Below are 20711 nucleotides of genomic sequence, written 5' to 3'. Positions count from 1 at the left end.
CCACTGCACTCCAGCCTGGCGACAGAGCAAGACTCCATCTCAAAATAAATAAATGAATGAATTAATTAAATTATATAGATAATTTTTTTTTTTTTTTGAGACGGAGTCTCGCTCTGTCACCCAGGCTGGACTGCAGTGGTGCAATCTTGGCTCACTACAACCTCTGCCTCCCGGGTTCAAGCGATTCCCCTGCCTCAGCCTCCTGAGCAGATGGGGTTACAGGTGCACGCCACCACACCTGGTTAATTTTTGTATGTTTAGTGGAGACGGGGTTTCACCATGTTAGCCAGGCTGGTTTCAAACCCCTGACCTCAGGTGATCTGCCTACCTCGGCCTCCCAAAGTGCTGGGATTACAGGCGTGAGCCACCAGTCCCAGCCAATTTCATGTATATGTCACTGGCTTCCAAATGTTTGGTCTCAGTCCTGATCTCTCCCTTGAGTTCCACACCCTAATTCTGCAGCCCTGATGAAGGGCAGGTGAGTCCCCAAATTGGGGCTTAGCCCTGGAGGTTTCTTGGCTCCACTCAGCCAAGAATTCAAGAGCAAGGGAGCAAGCCGTGGAAGAAAGCAGGTTTACTGAAGCGGCTGTGTACAGCAGAAGGACAGCTCCTGGCAGAGTAAGGCTACCCAGAGTAGCAGCACGTGGGCTGTGGGCTGGCAGTATTTATACTCACTTTTAACTACACGCAAATTAAGGGGTGGGCTATTCAGAAATCTAGAAAAGGGGTAGTAACTTCTGGGTGTTGCCATGGCATTTGTAAACTGTCATGGCGCTGGTGGGAGTGCCTTAAGCCGATGAGCAGTGAGGGCAACTAGAGGTTGCCTTTATGTCATTTGCTGGTTCCGGACACTTTATTTATTCTATCCTGTCAGGACCAGGAAATGAGTCCTGCCGCTCCTCTACTTCAGCTCCACCAGGGTGTCTCAGACACCTCAACGTGAATGTGGTCAACACAGAACTCTCAGTTGGGAGCCCCATCATCGGACGCATTTCCTGTTGCTGCTGTAACAAATGACCACAATCGGCCGGGCGCGGTGGCTCAAGCCTGTAATCCCAGCACTTTGGGAGGCCGAGATGGGCGGATCACAAGGTCAGGAGATCGAGACCATCCTGGCTAACATGGTGAAACCCCGTCTCTACTAAAAATACAAAAAACTAGCCGGGCGAGGTGGCGGGCGCCTGTAGTCCCAGCTACTCGGGAGGCTGAGGCAGGAGAATGGCGTAAACCCGGGAAGCGGAGCTTGCAGTGAGCTGAGATCCAGCCACTGCACTCCAGCCTGGGCGACAGAGCGAGACTCCGTCTCAAAAAAAAAAAAAAAAAAAAAAAAAAAAAAAAAAAAAAAAAAAAAAATGACCACAATCTTAAAACAACACAAAGTCACCGTTACAGTTCTGGAGGTCAGAAGTCTAAGGTGGGTGCACAGGGCTGGGTCGCTTCTTGAGTCTCTAGAAGACTGCCTATTTCTTAGTCTCTTCCAGCTTCTGCAAGCCACCTGCCTTCCTTGGCTCTTAGCCCCTTCCTTCATCACCCCAACCTTCTCTATCTATGATCATCACATCTCCTGTTGATGCTGACCCTCCTGTCTCCCTCTGAGAGGCCCCTTGTGATTATATTGGACCTACCCAATTGCCCATGGTAAGGGTAATCTCCCATCTCAAGATTCTTAACTTTGTCACGTCTTCAAAGTCCCTTTTGGAGACAGAGTCTCACTTTGTCACCCAGGCTGGAGTGCAGTGCACAATCTCGGCTCACTGCAACCTCACTGCAACTTCCACCTCCTAGGTTCAAGCGACCCTGCCACCTCAGCCTCCAGAGTAGCTGGGATTACAGGCATGCACCACCACACCCAGCTAATTTTTGTACTTTTAGTAGAGACTGGGTTTCACCATGTTAGCCAGGCTGGTCTCGAACTCCCGACCTCAGGTGATCCACCCGCCTCGGCCTCCCAAAGTGCTGGGATTACAGGCGTGAGCCACCGCGCCCAGCCCCAAGTCCCTTTTACCATAGAAAGTAACACAGTCACAGCATCCAGGGATTCACAGGTATGAGTATCTGGGGGAGAGGGTCCGTTATTCAGCCGCCACACTCACCCTCCTAAACCTGCTGCTCTTTCAGTTTCCTCATGTGCACAGCCATGCCAGTCTGCTTTTAGTTTCTCAATCTATTGGCTTAACCTTCAAAACAGATCCAGGATTTGAGCACTTCTCACCATTTCCTCTGCCCCATCCCCATTCATCTCTTGCCTAGACTGTTACAGTAGCCTCTTGTACTGGTCCCCTGCGTCCACCCTTGCCCTCTAAGACAAGGTTCTCCTATCCCTGGGCCGAGAACCAGTACCAGCCCCTGGCCTGTTACGATCTGGGCTACACAGCAAGAGATGAGCAGCAGGTAAGTGAGCATTACCGCCTGAGCTCCGCTTCCTGTCAGATCAGCGGTGGCATTAGATTCTCATAGGAGGCAAACCCTACTGTGAACTGTGCCTGTGGGGGATCCAGGTTGCCTGCTCCTTATGAGAATCTAATGCCTGATGATCTCAGGTGGAACAGTTTCACCCCAAAACCATCCCCACCCCACATCCTGCCCCCTGGTCTATGGAAAAATTGTCTTCCACGAAACCAGTCCCTGGTAACAAAACGGTTGGGGACCACTGCTCTAAGGTACATTCTCCACCTGGCAGAGAGAATCTTTACAAAACGTAAATCCGATTTTAACACTCCCTTCTTCCCACTGTGAATAGAATAAAACCCTACCAGGCCTGCACCGTCAGCCCCTGCCCACTTCTTAACCCAGTCTCGTATCTCTGTCTACAAGCTGGTTCCCACCTCAAGGCCTCTCTGCTCTAGAGGCTACCTCTCCCTGCAGCTCTTTTCCCTTAGATCTTTGAATGGCTCTTTCCTTATCATTCACTTCCACTTCAATGTCACCTCTTCAGAGAGGCCTTTGCTGATGGCCCTACGCCCCAGTCACTTTTTTTTAATCTGCTTATTATCAAAATTATCTTGCTGATTCCTTTGTTTCTTATCCATCCTCTCCCATATCCATGTGTCCCAGCCCAGAATGTTGACTCCCTGAGAGAGGGACTGGGTCTGTCCTGCTCACTATGGTAATCTCAGCACCTAGAACAGTGCCTGCCATCATGTGGTAAGTGCTCAGTAAATATTCTTGGAATGAATGAATGAATACTGCTATCCACAAGACTTCACAATGGCTCTGCATGCTGCTATCTAGCTTTGAACTCCGAACTGGTCTTGAGATCTCACCTCAGTCTCTAACCTTGAAGTCTAACCTCTTCACCCACTCTTTCTCTTACCTGACCCTAATTTTAAAAAATGACGTGGTCAGCTTTTCGGCCCCCTCATTCCCTGTTTTAAAGAGGAAGCTGGAAGAACAAGAAAGCTCAGGGAGACTGCAATTGCAGTCACGAAAGAAAGAGACTCTGCCGGGAAGGACACCCCATCTTCTCCTAGGGAAAGATTGTGGAGTCCTGTTTTTTTGTTTTGTTTTGTTTTTCAACTTTTTGTTTTAAGAGACAGCGTCTGCTGTGTCGCCCAGGCTGGAGTGCAGTGGCGCAATCACAGCTCACTGCAACTTCGACCTCCCTGGCTCAAGCATCCTCCCGCCTCAGCCTCATAAGTAGCTGGGACCACAGGCATGCACCACCATGCCCGGCTAATATTCTATTTTTTGTTTCCCTATTTTTTTGTGGAGATAAGGTCTCCCCTATGTTGCCCAGGCTGGTCTTGAACTTCTGGCTTCAAGCGATGCGCTCGCCTCAGCCTCCACAAAGTGCTGGGCTCACAGGTGCGTGAGTCACCGCGCCCGACCTGTGTCTGGTTTTGAAGCTCAGAGAGAGGGCGCTGTGAGCAATCCCTAAACCCTAGGAGAGTAAAAAGTGCGTGCACCTTTAAGAGGACGGTTAGAAAACGCGGGGCGTGGCCACAGGAGAATAAGTTCGCCCTGGCCCAGGCTAGTCGGATAAGACCGACCCCTTCCGGTTACGTAATCTTAGCAAGATGGCGGCTCCCTGGGTGGTAAGTGACCGGAGTTCTAGAGCCCTAAATTTGAAGTCCGCTCTGCAGCCTCCGCATTCAAGCCTCTGTTGGCGGCCACGAGAGCAAAAAGCCGTGAGGCAGCGGGCTAAGACTGGCAAGCCCCGTACTGGGAGTGCAAACCTGTGGCTATTGGGGGCCAGGAAGGATCTGTGGGGGTCGCAGGCGGAGGAGACGCTTTAGCGAGGCAGGGACTTGGCTGAGTGTATCCAGTGGGGATGAGGGAGTGACCTCCGAAGAGCGACGCGACTAACCAATCAGAGGGAGGGATGACACAAGGAGCTAATGGACAGGCAAGGGTGGGGCCTGTAGGATAAGAGGGCTTGAAAGGGATTAAGGATGTGGGATTTGGTCCTAGGAGACCGAAGGATAAATGTAAGAAAAGTTCGTGGGAAATTGCCTAATTTTTACAGAAAACTCAAAAGCATGATGGGCGGGGGAACCAAGAGGTCAATTTGGGGGTTCCAAGGGCATGATCTGGGTGAAATTAAGAGCAGAATTTGAGATATTCTTTCAGAGGATTTAGAAAGAATTGGGTAAAATCAAGGAATGAATTTAGGGAAAATTAAAGAGGTTGGCAGCTTCAAATTTTTAAGGAAAATAAGGGTGTGGGTAAAATTATCGACAGAATTTGAAAAAAAAAAATTGGTTAAAGCAAAGAGAAACTGGGGTAGATTAAGAGGAGACCTTGAAAGCAAAATTGAAGCGTGTGGGGGCTTCTTCCCTGTGGCCACACCTCTCCACTTTCTTACTCTCTTCTTCAAAGCTCATGCTTTTTTTACCCTTCTCGGTTCGGGGTGTCCAATCTTTTGGCTTCCCTGGGCCACGTTGTTCGAAGAAGAAGAATTGTCTTGGGCCACACATAAAATACACTAACCATAACTGCTGAGTCAAAAAAAAAAAAAGGCCGGGCGCGGTGGCTCACGCCTGTAATCCCAGCACTTTGGGAGGCCGAGGCGGGTGGATCACGAGGTCAGGAGATCGAGACTATCCTGGCTAACATGGTGAAACCCCGTCTCTACTAAAAATATAAAAAACTAGCCGGGCGTGGTGGCGGGCGCCTGTAGTCTCAGCTACTTGGGAGGCTGAGGCGGGAGAATGGCGTGAACCCGGGAGGCGGAGCTTGCAGTGAGCCAAGATCACGCCACTGCACTCCAGCCTGGGAGACACAGCGAGACTCCGTCTCAAAAAAAAAAAAAATCACACAAAAAAATCCTCCTAATGTTTTAAGAAAGTTTGCATATTTGTGTTGGGCTGCATACAGGCGGCGGATTGGACAAGCTTGGTTGGGTTTAGGGATTGCTCAGAGCGCCCTCTCCATGAGGTTTGGAGATACGTTTTTAAGATTATATTTTGGTGAAAGAAGTCATTTGGGAAAACGGGAAAACCCCAGGAGAAGAACTGGGTAATTAAGGGGCAAATCTATGGGAAATTAAGAGGTCAAATAATGCAGGTTTTGAGTAATAAGAGTTTGGGGGAAAGTTAGAGGAAGAATTTAGGAAAATCAACAGTATATGCCTAGTCAAGGAGAGAATTTAGGGTTGACTAAGGGGAGGAGGAACTTGGAAAAAACATGGGAAAATTTTTGGAATCTCAGACAATTTTGAAGTTTTGAAGGAAGAACTTAGGGCGAGTTGGGAATCAGAGGGATTGAGGTTCATGGAGCAAGAACTGGGGGATCCAGCTCTGTGTCTCCCAGGAGGCTCCAGGCTCAGCTCCTTTCCTCTCCCCCTCCCCAGTCCCTGCGCCTGGTGGCCCCCATGTGGAATGGGACCAGGGGCATCCATCGCCTGGGTGGGGCAGTGGTCCCAGAGGGCAATCAGAAGAAGGAAAGGAAGATGCTCCAGTTCCTGAACAACCATTTCTACGATGTGGAGGCTCTGAGGGGTTACTTGCTCCAAAGGGAGATGTCCAAGGTGCATCTGAAAAATCGGTGAGAATCCCTGGCCTGCAAGACCCTGCGGAGACCCTGGCCCACCAGAACCCAGGTCCTGTCCTTGCCATTCCCAGGCAGCACTGTGGCTTCCAGTGCCAGCCTTGTTGTCTCTTGCAGCTCTATCTCCAACCTGTACCCTTCTCAAGGACTCCAGCTCACATAGGCAGCTTGCCACCCACCAGCTCCACTCAGAGTCTAACTGGCATCTCAAACCTAACATGGCTAAAACCAAACCCTGATTTCTCCCCAAAAAACATCTGCTCACTCCCAAGCCTTCCCATCCCAGTAAACACTAGTGCTGCCCACCCAGTTGTTCAGGCCAAATTCTTTTTTCTTTTTTTTTTTTTTTTTTTGAGACGGAGTCTCTGTCACCCAGGTGCAATCTCGGCTCACTGCAAGCTCCGCCTGCCGGGTTCACGCCATTCTCCTGCCTCAGCCTCCCGAGTAGCCGGGACTCCAGGTGCCCGCCACCACGCCCGGCTAATTTTTTGTATTTTTAGTAGAGATGGGATTTCACCATGTTAGCCAGGATGGTCTCGATCTCCTGACCTTGTGATCTGCCTGCCTCGGCCTCCCAAAGTGCTGGGATTACAGGCCTGAACCACCGTTCCTGGCCTGTTCAGGCCAAATTCTAAGGATTCATCCCTAATTCCTCTCTTTGCTTCCCTGCCCTCCACATCCAGACCATCAATAAAATACTAGAATATCTCTGATTTGACCAGTTCTCACTGCCTTCACCATTCATAACCTGATCCAAGTCCCTTCATTTTATAATTGAATCACTCAATAACTGGTTTTTTGTTCCTATACTCTTTTTTTTTTCTTTTTTTCCCGAGACGGAGTCTTGCTCTGTCTCCCAGGCTGGGGTGCAGTGGCACAATCTAAGCTCACTGCAACCTCTGCCTCCCGGGTTCAAGCAGTTCTCCTGCCTCAGCCTTCCGAGTAGCTGGGATTACAGGCACCTGCCACCAGGCCCGGCAAATTTTTATATTTTTAGTAGAGACGGGTTTTCGCCATGTTGGCCAGGCTGCTCTCAAACTCCTGACCTCAGGTGATCAGCCTGCCTCGGCCTCCCAAAGTGCTGGGATTACAGGCATAAGCCACCACGCCTGGCCAAAATTTGTTTTGTTTGAGACGGAGTCTCGCTGTTCTCCCATGCTGGAGTGCAGTGGTGTGATCATGGCTCACTGCAACCTCCGCCTCCCGGGTTCAAGCAATTCTCCCGCCTCAGCCTCCCAAGTAGGTGGGATTACAGGCACACGCCACCATGCCTAATTTTTCTATTTTTAGTAGAGCTGGGGTTTCACCATGTTGGCCAGACTGGTCTCGAGCTCCTGACCTCGAGCTCCTGACCTCAGATGATCCACCTGCCTCAGCCCCCCAAAGTGCTGGGATTACCGGTGTAGGCCACAACACCTGGCCTGTCCCATACTTTTTTATAATCTACAAAGCAGCTCAAGGAATCTTATCATCACCAGCTCAAAACCTTCAAATGAGAACCAATCTCCAAGGCCTAAAACATAGCCCCTACTGAGCTTTGAGACCCCCCCGACCAGGACTCCACTGGCCCCCTGTCAGCATGACATCCCAATTTCTTTTTTTTTTCTTTTTCTTTTTTTTTTTTTTTTTTTTTGAGACCGAGTCTCGCTCTGTTGCCCAGGCTGGAGTGCAGTGGTGCAATCTTGGCTTACTGCAAGCTCCGCCTCCCATGTTCACGCCATTCTCCTGCCTCAGCCTCCTGAATAGCTGGGACTACAGGTGCCCGCCACCGCGCCTGGCTAATTTTTTTTGTATTTTTAGTAGAGACGGGGTTTCACTGTGGTCTTGATCTCCCGACCTCGTGATCCTCCCGCCTCAGCCTCCCAAAGTGCTGGGATTACAGGTGTGAGCCACCGCGCCCGGCAACATCCCTATTTCTTATTTATTCAGCCATCCTAATTTGAGTCTCTGAGCCTTTATACTCTGTTCCTTCTCACCACTCAAATCTCTGCTCAAATGTCACCTCCTCCAATTAACACCCAAACTCAGCCTCCACCGTCCCCACCCCTCTGCTCCCCACCCCTCCCAGTCAGCCTCTCTGCTTTATTTAGTCATGGAATTGACATTCTCTGCAATTTGCTGTTATTTCCTGGGTTGTTATCTGTTTCTCCCTGTATAATGGCTTGGATTACTGCACTAATCTCCAGACTGGGCAGGGATGTTATCTGCCTTGGTCACCACTTTGCCCCCAGTGCCCAGCACTTAGTAGGTGGGCAATATATATTTTCAGCCTGACTCTGTCTGTCTGCATGCCTGGTTTGCTGGACTCTGCCCCTCTTAACAGCACTGGGGCATCGTGAGGGCTGTGATGCTCCCCAGGCCTCACCCTTAGCTACCGTTTTTTCTGCAGATCCCTCACCTGGCTGGAGGAGCAACATGGTCCATACAGTGCAGGTGCCTTTTTCATCCTGAAGCAAGGAGGCGCAGTCAAGTATGACCGCTAAGGCTGGGGGCAGGTGGTGGGGTATCTCTCTAACGTCCAGGCTCTGCAGTCACACAGGCTTCAGAGTCCCCTGGTCTCTGCCGCCTTCTGGCTGTGTGGCTTGGGACTTGTTCCTGAGTTTTGTCATGTGTAAAATGGGATGGTGATCATTTCTAACCTACAAGTTTTGCTATAAAGACTGAATGGGGGCCAGGCATGGTGGCTCACGGCTGTAATCCCAATGCTTTGGGAGGCCAAGGTGGGTGGATCACCTGAGGTTAGGAGTTCGAGAGCAGCCTGGCCAAAATGGCAAAACCCCGTCTCTACTAAAAACACAAAACTTAGCTGGGTGTGTGGTGGTGGGCGCCTGTAATCCCAGCTACTGGGGAGGCTGAGGCAGGAGAATCGCTTGAACCCAGGAGGCGGAGGTTGCAGTGAGCCGAGATTGCACCACTGCACTCCAGCCTAGGGGACAGGGCAAGACTCTGTCTCAAAAGTGTCAAAAAAAAAAAAGACTGAACGGAGCTGGGCACAGTGGCTCATGTCTGTAATCCCAGCACTTTGGGAGGCCGAGACAGGAAGGTCACTTGAGGCCAGGAGTTTGAGACCAGCCTCAGCAGTTTTGTGAGACCCTGTCTCTACAAAAAATATTTTAAATTAGCCAGGTGCAGTGGCACATGCCTGTGGTCCCAACTACTCAGGAGGCTGAGGCAGGAGAATCGCTTTAGCCCAGGAGGCTACAGTGAGCTATAGTCACACCACTGAACTCTAGCCTGGGCAATAGAGTGAGGCCTTGTCACAAAAAATAATAATAGGCAGAGCATGGTGGCCCACACCTGTAATCCCAGCACTTTGGGAGGCCGAGGCTGGTGGATCATCTGAGGTCAGGAGTTCGAGACCAACCTAGCCAACATGGTGAAATCCTGTCTCTACTAAAAATACAAAATTAGTTTGGCATGGTGGCGCACGCCTCTAATCCCAGCTACTTAGGAGGCTGAGGCAGGAAAATCCCTTGGAAGCCGGGAGGCAGAGGTTGCAGTGAGCCGAGATCGCGCCACTGCACTCCAGCATGGGCGACAGAGCAAGACTCTGTCTCAAAATAATAATAATAATGGCTGGGCGTGGTAGCTCACGCCTGTAGTCCCAAGCACTTTGAGAGGCCAAGGCAGGTACAGCACTTGAGCCAGGAGTTCAAGATCAGCCTTGGCAACATAGTGAAATCCGTCTCTACCAAAAATACAAAATTACCCAGGCATGGTAGTGCATGCCTGTAATCCCAGCTACCCAGTGAGACCCTGTCAGAGAGAGTGAGAGATTGACTGTGATTTTGCGATGTAAGAGGCCTAGCAATGCATATGTGCTCAATATATTTTTTTTTTTCTTTGAGACAGAGTCTTGCTCTGTCGCCCAGGCTGGAGTGCAATGGCACAATCTTGGCTCACTGCAACCTCCTGGGTTCAAGCAATTCTCCTGCCTCAGCCTCCCAAGTACCTGGGATTATAGGCGCATACCACCATGCCTGGCTAATTTTTTGTATTTTTGGTAGAGACAGGATTTCACCGTGTTGGCCAGGCTCGTCTCCAACCCCTGACCTCAAGTGATCCACCCACCTCAGCCTCCCAAAGTGCTGGGGATTACAGGCTCACGTGAGCCACCGGCAGCACCAATACTGTTTTTCTTTCTTTCCTCCTTCCCCGCCTCCTTTCTCCTTCCCTTTCTCTTTCCTTTGCTTTTTTCTTTTTCGGAAAAGACAGTTCACATAGACTTCATCTACCCCTCCGTCTGGTTTGAGCACTTCCTCTGGCAACTTCCTTAGAAACAGTATACATGTTTGAAAATGTCCCTTAACTTTTGCCCATCTACCAGGATTCTTGCATTTACCTTTTTGCTCTTATGTTATCTGTAATCTCGCTGACCCTCAGTTTCTAGGTATGTAAAATTGGCAAAACATTCTTTTTTTTTTTTTTTTTTTGAGACAGCGTCTCCCAGGCTAGAGCACAGTGGCATGATCACAACTCACTACAGCCTCGACCTCCTGGGTTCAAGCAATCCTCCCACCTCAGCCTCCCAAGTAGCTGAGACCACAGGTGCAAGCCACCAAGCCCAGCTAATTTTTGTATTTTTTTGTGAAGACGAGGTCTCACTATGTTGCCCAGGTTGGTCCTCAAACTCCTAAACTCAAGTGATTCTCCCACCTCAGCCTCCCAAAGTGCTGGGATAACAGGCATGAGCCACTGCGCACAGCCAGATGGAGTCTTTTTCTAAGATGGAGTTAGTTATGTCAGGGGTGACCTATACATATTATATAGGGCTGGGGAAGGTTCCGAAGAGGCTGGAGGCCTGGGGCAGGTTCGGCTGCCCTACTGACACTCCCTCTCCCGTTTCCAGGTTTCGAGACAAGGAGTGGATCAGGCCAGATAAGTATGGCCATTTCTCTCCAGAGTTCTGGAATTTCCGGGAAGTGCCTGTCGAAGCTGTGGATGCCAGTGACTGTGAAATCAACTACGAGGGCCTGGACAACCTCCGTGAGTGCGGTGGGGTGGAGATGGGACAGGCCTCCACGTTTTCCCTTTGGTGATGGGCTTCAGAAAGGCCCCTGGTGCCATCCTGCCCTCTCCCTACCACAGTCCTCCTGAAGGAGCTCCAGTCCTTGTCGCTGCAGCGCTGCCCCCACGTGGACGACTGGTGTCTCAGCCGCCTCTACCCACTGGCCGACTCGTTGCAGGAGCTCTCGCTGGCCGGTTGTCCCCGCGTCTCCGAACGGGGCCTTGCCTGCCTCCACCACCTCCAGTGAGACCTCAGCTCAGGCTGGGCCCCATATGCAGGCACCTCTCCCACCTCACACAGATGCAGGAGAGGAAGTGGGGAGGAGCAGTGTTGGGCAGTTCTCATATCCCCCTACCTCCATCACAGACCTAGAGTATTTGTGGTAGATGAGCAGTCACAGTGAGTCTCTGGAAGAATTAAATGACTCCTGGTTTTTCTTCCTTTTTGTTTTAGTCAAAACTCTATGATATCGATGCTGTTGCAGAACAGTAGGAGCTAGAGTTGCGTATTTGCAGTTAACACACTGGGCTTCGTGTGCCTGGACAGCTATAAAGATTTTATTTTAGGAAGCTAAGGTTGAAATTTGGGGCCAGTACCTCCCTATACACACACACACTGTCCTTACACTGGCTTCCTGTCCTTCTCCCCCTTTTTCAGGAACCTCCGCAGGCTGGACATCTCGGACCTCCCTGCCGTGTCCAACCCAGGCCTCACTCAGATCTTAGTGGAGGAGATGCTGCCCAATTGCCAGGTTGTGGGGGTCGACTGGGCCGAGGGCCTGAAGTTGGGGCCGGAGGAGCAGCCTCAGGACACAGCCAGCCCTGTCCCTGCCTAGCCTTCAGCCCTGTCCCCACTCGAGTGGCTTCTCAGCGGGCTGCATGGAATGTCTGGTAGCTCGCCACACTTCTGGCTTCCATTTGTCTTCACTCAACATGGGGGTGGGGGAATGGTGCTGGCCAATCACAGGGAGAGAGCATGAAGTCCAGTATTTATTCCTGGCTGCCCTTGGCTAAAGGTCACAGCTCCTGTCACCCTCAGACAGCCCTTTCCATGCCCCTCTTCAGGCCTGGGGAGGTAAAGTCTCAGGCTGTCAGTAGCTGCAGAGAGCCACACTCACCTTGTCAAGAGACTCTTCTCAAACTGTCCTTATGTGAGTGCACTGCCATTTCTTGCAGGGCCCTTGACTGACACAGGAGCTGCTACTGACACTTTACAGGGATGGTTCTCCCCCGTACAGAGCCTCTCTGCTCACTACAGGACGTGCAGCATCCTTTGCCCCACTCACTAAAGGCCAGCACACCCCGGGCCCCATGGTATTGCTGGTTATGGATTTATTGACTTTATATTCCAAATTCAGCTTTTTTGGTCTGCGTTTCTTTAGAAAGGGGATAAGCTTTGTCAGTAGAGGGCACCAAACAGGCATTACAGGAGGAAAGGCGCCTCCTTCCTGGTTCCTGTTGGTTGTGCTTCCGCCTCTGGACCCCGCGGTGCGTGTGGCTTCCCCAGCACCCAGCTCCTGAAGCACCAGGCGGTCAGCAGATGCCCTTGGCACCCTCCAGCCCCCAGAAGTTGCGTAGGAGACACAGCACCTCCACTGAGGCACCTCTCTGGGAGTAACATTCCCCAGCACCCCAGATGGATTTCCAGTCAATTCAGAAGCATTTCACCAGTGAAGCCCTCATTCCAGTTCACTGTTAAAGCCAGTAATTCTCTATATTAAACTTTCCCTGTTCAAGTTACTCTGTGGTTTTTCTCTCCTGACTGCATCCTGATGAATACAGAGTTGATACCTGGAGTGTCCCAGGAATAGACTATTAAGATAGGATTCCAGGATTGGTTTGGTTGTGCCTTTGGGCTTGGGCGCAGTGCTGAGCTCTTGCTGATGGGAAACCAGATGCCAGAGGCCCAAGGCATGCAATGGCATCATAATCCCACAAGCGCCTGTGGTTGACAGAGATGAGGCACGTGCCTTGGGACCCCCTGTGGCTGCTGTGCTCAATAGCTGTGGTAGTTGTGACAATTCTAAAGACTGGGTATTGGATGGATTCTCCAGAGTGCCCCGAGTGCCCACAGACAGTGACAAGCGTGGGTCTGCTAACTCAGCTCAAGTCACAGTCTGAGAACTAGACAGCTTCCATGACAGCCCCCACATTTTTGTTGTTTTTTGTTATTTTGTTTTTGATACAGTCTCACTATGTCGCCTAGGCTGGAGTGCAGTAGTGCGATCTCTTGGCTCACTGCAACCTCCACCTCCCGGTTTCAAGCGATTCTCCTGCCTTAGCTTCCCAAGTAGCTGGGATTACAGGCGTGCACCACCACACCAAGCCAATTTTTGTATTTTTAGTAGAGACAGCATTTTGCCATGTTGGCCACGCTGTTCTCAAACTCCTGGCCTCAGGTGATCCACCTGCCTCAGCCTCCCAAAGTGCTGGGATTACAGGTACGAGCCACCATGCCTGGCCCAAAAGTTTTTACTTCTTTGGAATGGGGTCATCTAATTGGACCCAGAGTAAACAGGCAATCTTGAACCCCCAAGTCACTTCAAGCGAGTGACTTATCAGTGTCTGAGGAACCTACCAGCCTTCCTTTGCTTAGAAACCCTGTGATGTGACCCGGCGCAGGGGCTCACGCCTGTAATCCCAGCACTTCAGGAGGCCAAGGAAGGTGGATCATGAGGTCAGAAGTTCAAAACCAGCCTGGCCAACATAGTAAAACCCCATCTCTACTAAAAATACAAAAAAATTAGCTAGGCGTGGTGGCGGGTGCCTGTAATCCTAGTTACTTGGGAGGCTGAACACTCCCGAGTAGGAGGATTACTTAAACCCAGGAGGCAGAGAGGTTGCAGTGAGCTGAGATCACACCACTGCACACCAGCCTGGGCAATAGTGCAAGACTCTATCTCAAAAAAAAAAAAGAGGCCGGGTGCGGTGGCTCATGCCTGTAATCCCAGCACTTGGAGAGGCCAAGGCGGGCAGATCATGAGGTCAGGAGATCAAGACCATCCTGGCTAACATGATGAAACCCCATCTCTTCTAAAAATACAAAAAAATTAGCCGGGCGTGGTGGTAGGCGCCTGTAGTCCCAGCCACTCGGGAGGCTGAGGCAGGAGAATGGTGTGAATCTGGGAGGCAGAGCTTGCAGTGAGCGGAGATCACACCACTGCACTCCAGCCTGGGTGACAGAGTGAGACTCCGTCTCAAAAAAAAAAAAAAAAGAAGAAATCTTGTGATGACCTCACCAGGGGCAGACACCTTGAAAGTGGTTGTCCATTCTTTTTTTTTTTTTTTTTCTTAATTAGAGATAAGATCTCACTATGTTGCCCAGGCTGGTCTCAAACTCCTGGGCTCAAGTGATCCTCCCCTCTTGGCCTCCCAGAGTACTGGGATTATAGGGGTGAGCCACTGTCCCACCCCAGTTTTTTTTCTCATGGCCAGCTCTTACACAGAAATAACGGATACACCCCTTTCTTCTTAAGACTCACCACAAGCGCCCCTTGCTGCCTCTAGACCCATAAATACCTAGGGTCAAATCGGCTTGCTCCAGGTAGACAGGTGCCAGCTTTTACACGATGAGAATGACAAGGCTTCGCAAATATACAGAGTCAGAAACTTGGGGAGTGCATGCAGAAGTGGATTTTAAGCATGTGACACCAATGAGGGTGGATGTAACACTAGCTCAGGCCAAATTTACTGGCATGAGTGCGCTTTCCAGAGCTTCTGGATTTCATGGGTTACCTTGTGCAGCTGGACGTGGTTCTAATAGCTTGCTTGGGTACCTAACCGGAACTTGGATCCAACAGTGGCCTAAAGTTAATGAGGCAGAGAGACCAGAACTGCCCTAGCGTAAGATGGATGAGGGGAGTCCCAAGGCTTGGGGAGATGGAAGTGTTGGATTGGAATGATCATGTTCCACCAGCATGTCCACCCTCCAACCATGTTCCCCAAGAAGGCACCCCTTACTGGCCAATCCCATGGTAGAGTTAATCATTCTGTATATTGAACTTTCCCTATTCCCATTCCTGTGTGGTTTCTCTCTCCTGATTGGACCCAGGCTGAGGCACATGGCAAAGGCAAAAAGAAAGGCACCCTCCGAAGCTTCCTAATGCTTCCAGGAAGAGCAGCGCCCCCTGCCCCCAGAAGCTAGATGAGCCCAGGGGTCTGGAGTCCCTCTCTCCCAGCCCCAGGGTAGAGTGAACTTGCAGACTCCCTCAGGAGGTGCTCGGGCTCCTGCCCCCAGCCCCTAGCTGTCATTTCCCACTCCAGCTATTATTCCATTAACATTCACCACTTCCTCCCCACTCTCTTCCTCCAGCTGTTCCCACAGGCTCCATTATTCAAACTTGGGGGGAGGAAATCAGGGCTGGACAGATCAACTGCTGCTGCTGACAGACTGGGTTCCTGCCATGATGGGGACAGGCCTGCCCCCAAACAAGGGTGGAGTGAAGGGGTCAGCCCAGGCTTAGTGGGAGCCCCTTAGTCCCACCCCATGTCTTGGGAGGTCTTCAGAGAGCTGATGCAGTACCAACAGCAGGGACCTCTGGAGGGCAGGGACGCAAACACAGGCAGACACCCTCTCCTGCCCCAGGGAGCTGGATGTGAGTGTTCCCAGAGTCACAGCGCCCCTGGGGGAGGGGCGGGGCCCAGGGCGAGGCTGGCTCCAGGGCTGGAGGTTGGGGGTAAGGTAGGAACGGATTCCCACCCTGCTGGCAGGCAGCCCGGGTGGAGGAGGTACAGGGGTCAGCTTAGGATGGAGGAGGTACAGGGGGTCAGCTTAGCTGCCGGAGTTCCCTGTGGGCCCCACCCTGTCACCCTCTATTGCCCTTGAAGCTCCAGTCTTTTCCTCTCCTGTTCTTCCCCTTGGCTCCCTCTCCGCCACTCACTCCCCAGGTCTGGCTCAGAAGCCTGAGTCCCTCCCCTCTGCCCTCCTCCACCTGCCTCTCTCAAACTCTCTTTCCCCCGTGAGCACCCCACAGGGCTTCCGCAACCCCTTATCTTTCTCGGATCTCCATTTCCCTCCCCCTCTCCCTCCTGGCCACCTTCCCACTTTTCCTGTCTTCTCTCTCTCCCCCTCAGCTCTCTCCATCGCCTGTCTCACCCCAGTTCTCCTCTCTCTGCTCCCGGGCCGTCCCTTCCCTCTCCACAATGTCTGTCTCTCCTCCTCCTCACCAGCCCCTTCCCCCCACCACCCTGACTGGGCAGCTACAACAAACATCCCTCTCTCTGGCGGGCCCGCCGATCCCTTCCCACTCAGCACATTCACTGCCGCCTCCTGGCCATGGGCGCCGCCGGGTGCCAGCCTCTCAGCCTCCCCATCTCTGCCTCAGTGGGACCCTGCCTCACCCTGGTCACTCTGACACTCCCCAGCCCAGGCCCAGCCCTCAGTCTCACCCTCCCTGGTACCCCCTCCCTCCCCAGGCCCTGGTTCTCCCCTCCTAGGCCTCGCAACGCCCCCGTCTTGTTTCTGTGGCTGCCCCCTGCACCCTTCCCAGCTGTCTTACCAGAAACCAGCCCTAACACGCCAGAGCTCCATCTCTCAGGTCGGCCTCCTGCCCTCCTCCCTCCCTCCCTCCCTTCTGCCTCAGCCCCGCCCCGGCCCCTGGGGCCCTCCCTGCTCCCGCTCCGCTCCCCTCCCCGCCCCTCTGGACTGGCTGGGCAGGGCTGGGCCTGGCCGGTCGACAACGCAGGGGCTGGGGCAGGCAGATCAGAGGGAGCTGAGGCCTGACCTGAGGCCAGCACCCGGAGCTGGTGGGAGCCAGACCCAGAGGTAAAAAGGCGTGGGATCCCTGGTTCCCCTGTCCCTGGGGTGGGGATGTTGCGGGAGGCACGCTGGGTTTCTAACCCCAGGGAGCTAGGAATCGTGCTCCTGATTTCCTGGTGAGGGCGATAAATGGAGGGAGAGGGAGGAGATAGACGGCAGGGTCCCTTGTCCTGGATGGAGACAGGGAAGAGGTAGACCCTTGGGCTCTTAGGAAGGTGGAAACATTTGGACGGAGTGAGAAGAACAGGGTGCTGGAATGGGATTGGAATGGGGGATTCCTAGGTCTAGGAATAAGGACCAACGGGGTCCCTGGGTCAGGGGAGCTGTTTAGGATCTGGGACTGAGAGAAGCTGTTACGGGGGTTGGCAGGGACTATGGGAGATTGTGAAGCTGTCTGCCTGGGCCCTGGCTGGGCCCTCTCTGGAGGCCCATCCCCACACCCCAATGGCCTCTGTGGCTCCCCTGTGGCTCCCTTGTAGCTCCCGCGGCCGCCCCTTCCCTGGGCCAGGTCATGCGCTGCCCCAAGTGCCTTCTCTGCCTGTCAGCACTGCTCACACTCCTGGGCCTCAAAGTGTACATCGAGTGGACATCCGAGTCCCGGCTCAGCAAGGCCTACCCCAGCCCTCGGGGCACCCCGCCAGGCCCCACGCCAGCCAACCCCGAGCCCACCCTACCTGCCAACCTCTCCGCCCGCCTGGGCCAGACTGGCCCGCTGCCCTTCGCTTACTGGAACCAGCAGCAGTGGCGGCTGGGGTCCCTGCCCAGTGGGGACAGCACAGAAACGGGGGGCTGCCAGGCTTGGGGGGCCGCCGCCGCCGCCGAGATCCCTGACTTCACCTCCTACCCCAAGGACCTCCGCCGTTTCCTGCTGTCAGCAGCCTGCCGGAGCTTCCCACAGTGGCTGCCTGGAGGTGGTGGCGGCCAAGTCTCCAGCTGCTCGGATACTGATGTCCCCTACCTGCTGTTGGCCGTCAAGTCAGAACCAGGGCGCTTTGCAGAACGACAGGCCGTGAGGGAGACGTGGGGCAGTCCAGCTCCAGGGATCCGGCTGCTCTTCCTGCTAGGGTCTCCGGTGGGTGAGGCAGGGCCTGACCTAGACTCACTAGTGGCCTGGGAGAGCCGTCGCTACAGTGACCTGCTGCTCTGGGACTTCCTCGACGTCCCATTCAACCAGACGCTCAAAGACCTGCTGCTGCTGGCCTGGCTGGGCCACCACTGCCCCGCCGTGAGTTTTGTCCTGCGAGCCCAGGATGATGCCTTTGTGCACACCCCTGCCCTGCTGGCTCACCTGCGGGCCCTGCCACCTGCCTCGGCCCGAAACCTCTACCTGGGTGAGGTCTTTACGCAGGCCATGCCTCTCCGGAAGCCAGGAGGACCCTTTTACGTGCCCGAGTCCTTCTTCGAAGGTGGCTACCCAGCCTATGCAAGCGGGGGTGGCTATGTCATTGCCGGGCGCCTGGCACCCTGGCTGCTGCGGGCGGCAGCCCGTGTGGCACCCTTCCCCATTGAGGACGTCTACACTGGCCTTTGCATCCGAGCCCTGGGCCTGGTGCCCCAGGCCCACCCAGGCTTCCTCACAGCCTGGCCAGCAGACCGCACTGCGGACCACTGCGCTTTCCGCAACCTGCTGCTAGTACGGCCCCTGGGCCCTCAGGCCAGCATTCGGCTCTGGAAACAACTGCAAGACCCAAGGCTCCAGTGCTGACTCTCGGTGGGGAGGGCGGAGGTGCTGACCTGGCCCGGGCCCTGGCCTGGGCCTCTGGGGCCTGCCCCTGGCTCAGCCCCTCCTTCCAGGTCTTGATGGGAGGGAGGAGGGCCTAGAAGCTGGACAACTTAAGCCACTCCTTGGCCTCCCCAGCCAGGGGCCTGGGCAGGAAAGATGGGCTGGTGGGCTGTTTTTGCCTACTTTTGTTTTTGAAAAACATGCACTCCCCACTCTGAGGCCTGGGGTTGTTTTTTCACTGTGGGGCCCTGGAGTGGTAAGGAGCAGGGCTTGGCCACACCCTGACCTTCATCCTGGACGCTCCCCTGCACCCTTGCTGGGCAGGGCTAGCTCTGCTGGGCTCCCCGTCACTCTGCTGGACAGCAGGCTTGCCCCATTCTGTGAGAGAGCAGGAGACCATCTCTGGAGGATCCCCCCACCCCCATCCTGTCTGCTGGAGCTAACCTTCCAGCTTGCGAAAGCTTCCGGGGGAAGTAGGTATCTCAAGGGCCTTGACCTTATTTATCTAAGGTGGAGAAGCTGGGGGTGGCCTCAAATCACCCCCAAACTCCAGGAAACAGAGACCAGAGGTGGTAGAGAGCCAGGCGCAGAGATGCAGTTTATTCGTGACCTCTGCTGGCCACTCGCACCTGCGCAAGTTCCACAGGCTGACCTGCCTGCCATGTCCACCCCATACCCAGAGGGGCTTCTAGTCCTGTACACCCCCTCACCCAGCCCCTGGGAGAAGGCACTGTAACAACAGGTGAAAAGGGGGGCTGACGGAGCCCCAGCAACTGCAGCAGATACTATCCCCCGACAATGTAACAGCCTGGAGGAGCAGGGGTGAAGAGCGGCAGCCGCCCGGGCCGCCGAGTGTTTTAGAGGGAGCTGACTGGGGAAGAGGGTAGTGTGCTGCCAGGTCCCCCTGCTCCTCTTAGAGTGGGCTACCTCTCGGGGTAGCTGAAGGCGGGTGGGGGTGGGCTGAGCAGGCCTCACTTATCAAAGTGCTCCAGTGGGTAGTGCTCCCCGTAGGTCTGCAGGTGGCGGGCCAGGGACTCCTGCTGCTTGCGGAGCTGGGCGGGCATCTCCTGATACACGTCTGAGAAGAGCAGGTTGGGGTTGGGTTTGGGCTTCCGCTCTGCCTGCTCAAAGGCCTCCATCACCTGTGGGGACATGGGGCAGTGGGCAGGCAGCCGGCCTCCCATGCAGAGCCCTGCCTCCTCCTGCGGGGCCTCGGCAAGGAGTTAACCACTCCAAGCCTTTGTGTTCCCACCTGGACAATGGAAATGATCATCCTAGCAGAGGTGTAACGAAAAACCCCAAATCCTAGCAGGGATCAGGTGCTATGCAAGTGTGTGGATTCATTTAAGGCTTTCAGCAGCCCTAAGAGGTAGGCAGCTGAGCAATGAGGAAACTGAGGCACAGAGAAAGGCAGGGACGGGACGCACAGTGCTGCCCTATGCTGGGTGCTGCCCTCACTGCTGGGTTGCAAGGCTCCTGGCTCCTAATGACCAGGCCAGGGAGGGTGGCACACTGATTCTGGGCAGGGCACATACACTGCACACGGTTCGCCACCTACTCCTCAAACCAGCTTCTTCTTTTTTTTTTTTTTTAAGAGATAGTCTCACTCTGCTGCCCAGGCTGGAGTGCAGTGGCGCCATCTCGGATCACTGCAAGTTCCGCCTCCCAGGTTCAAGCGATTCTCCTGCTTCACCTTCCCAAGTAGCTGGGACTACAGGTGCGCATCACCACACCTGGCTAATTTTTTTTTTTTTTTTTTTTTTTTTTTTTGAGATGGAGTCTCACTGTTGTTGCCCAGGTTGGAGTGCAATGGTACGATTTCAGCTAACTGCAACCTCTGCCTCCCAGGTTCAAGCAATTCTTCTGCCTTAGCCTCCCGAGTAGCTGGGATTACAGGCACCCGCCACCATGCCCGGCTCATTTTTGTATTTTTATTAGAGACAAGGTTTCACCATCTTGGCCAGGCTGGTCTCAGACTCCTGACTTCAGGTGATCCGTCTGCCTTGGCCTCCCAAAGTGCTGAGATTAAACGCATGAGCCACCGTGCCCAGCCCTAATTTTTGTATTTTTAGTAGAGACAGGGTTTGACCATGTTGGCCAGGCTGTTCTCGAGCTCCTGACCTCAAGTGATCTGCCACCTCGGCCTCCCAAAGTGCTGGGATTACAGGCGTGAGCTACCAGGCCCAGCCTCAAACCAGTTTCTGAAATGGGCACCACCAGCATCCCCCTTCAAAG

The 20711-nt window shown here is 53.6% G+C and overlaps 3 protein-coding genes across 8 annotated transcripts in view; 2 read left to right on the top strand and 1 right to left on the bottom strand.

Annotated features, from left to right (window-relative positions):
* The window catches only part of DMAC2 (distal membrane arm assembly component 2), a 188174-nt gene extending 175439 nt beyond the window's left edge, over positions 1-12735 (top strand). The window contains exons 2-7 of one of the 3 annotated variants that reach the window (XM_050768538.1): positions 3987-4034; positions 5792-5985; positions 8378-8458; positions 10838-10974; positions 11077-11239; positions 11654-12735. In XM_050768538.1, coding sequence (XP_050624495.1) covers positions 4017-4034; positions 5792-5985; positions 8378-8458; positions 10838-10974; positions 11077-11239; positions 11654-11831 — 771 coding nt within the window. In that variant the 5' untranslated portion in view covers positions 3987-4016 and the 3' untranslated portion in view covers positions 11832-12735. The other 2 variants (XM_050768537.1, XM_050768539.1) reach the window with 2 other exon arrangements.
* BCKDHA (branched chain keto acid dehydrogenase E1 subunit alpha) overlaps positions 1-20711 on the bottom strand; it is a 446963-nt gene that overhangs the window by 319923 nt on the left and 106329 nt on the right. Inside the window, exon 1 of one of the 4 annotated variants that reach the window (XM_050768487.1) lies at positions 17972-17975. Coding sequence is in view for 1 of the 4 variants with exons in the window: in XM_050768473.1 (XP_050624430.1) it covers positions 19448-19618 (171 nt within the window). In the remaining 3 variants the exon portion in view is untranslated. Of the gene's footprint in view, positions 1-2583; positions 2588-8212; positions 8232-17971; positions 19619-20711 lie in introns of those variants that run through there. The other 3 variants (XM_050768474.1, XM_050768496.1, XM_050768473.1) reach the window with 3 other exon arrangements.
* Positions 15753-18694, top strand: B3GNT8 (UDP-GlcNAc:betaGal beta-1,3-N-acetylglucosaminyltransferase 8). Its single transcript, XM_050768517.1, has 2 exons — positions 15753-16759; positions 17233-18694. The coding sequence occupies exon 2, from the start codon at positions 17265-17267 to the stop codon at positions 18456-18458; it is 1194 nt and encodes a 397-aa protein (XP_050624474.1). The 5' UTR covers positions 15753-16759; positions 17233-17264; the 3' UTR covers positions 18459-18694.

This window comes from Macaca thibetana, chromosome 19, assembly GCF_024542745.1.
Source record: "Macaca thibetana thibetana isolate TM-01 chromosome 19, ASM2454274v1, whole genome shotgun sequence".
NCBI lineage: Eukaryota > Metazoa > Chordata > Mammalia > Primates > Cercopithecidae > Macaca > Macaca thibetana.
This window is presented reverse-complemented; position numbering and strand designations above follow the sequence as displayed.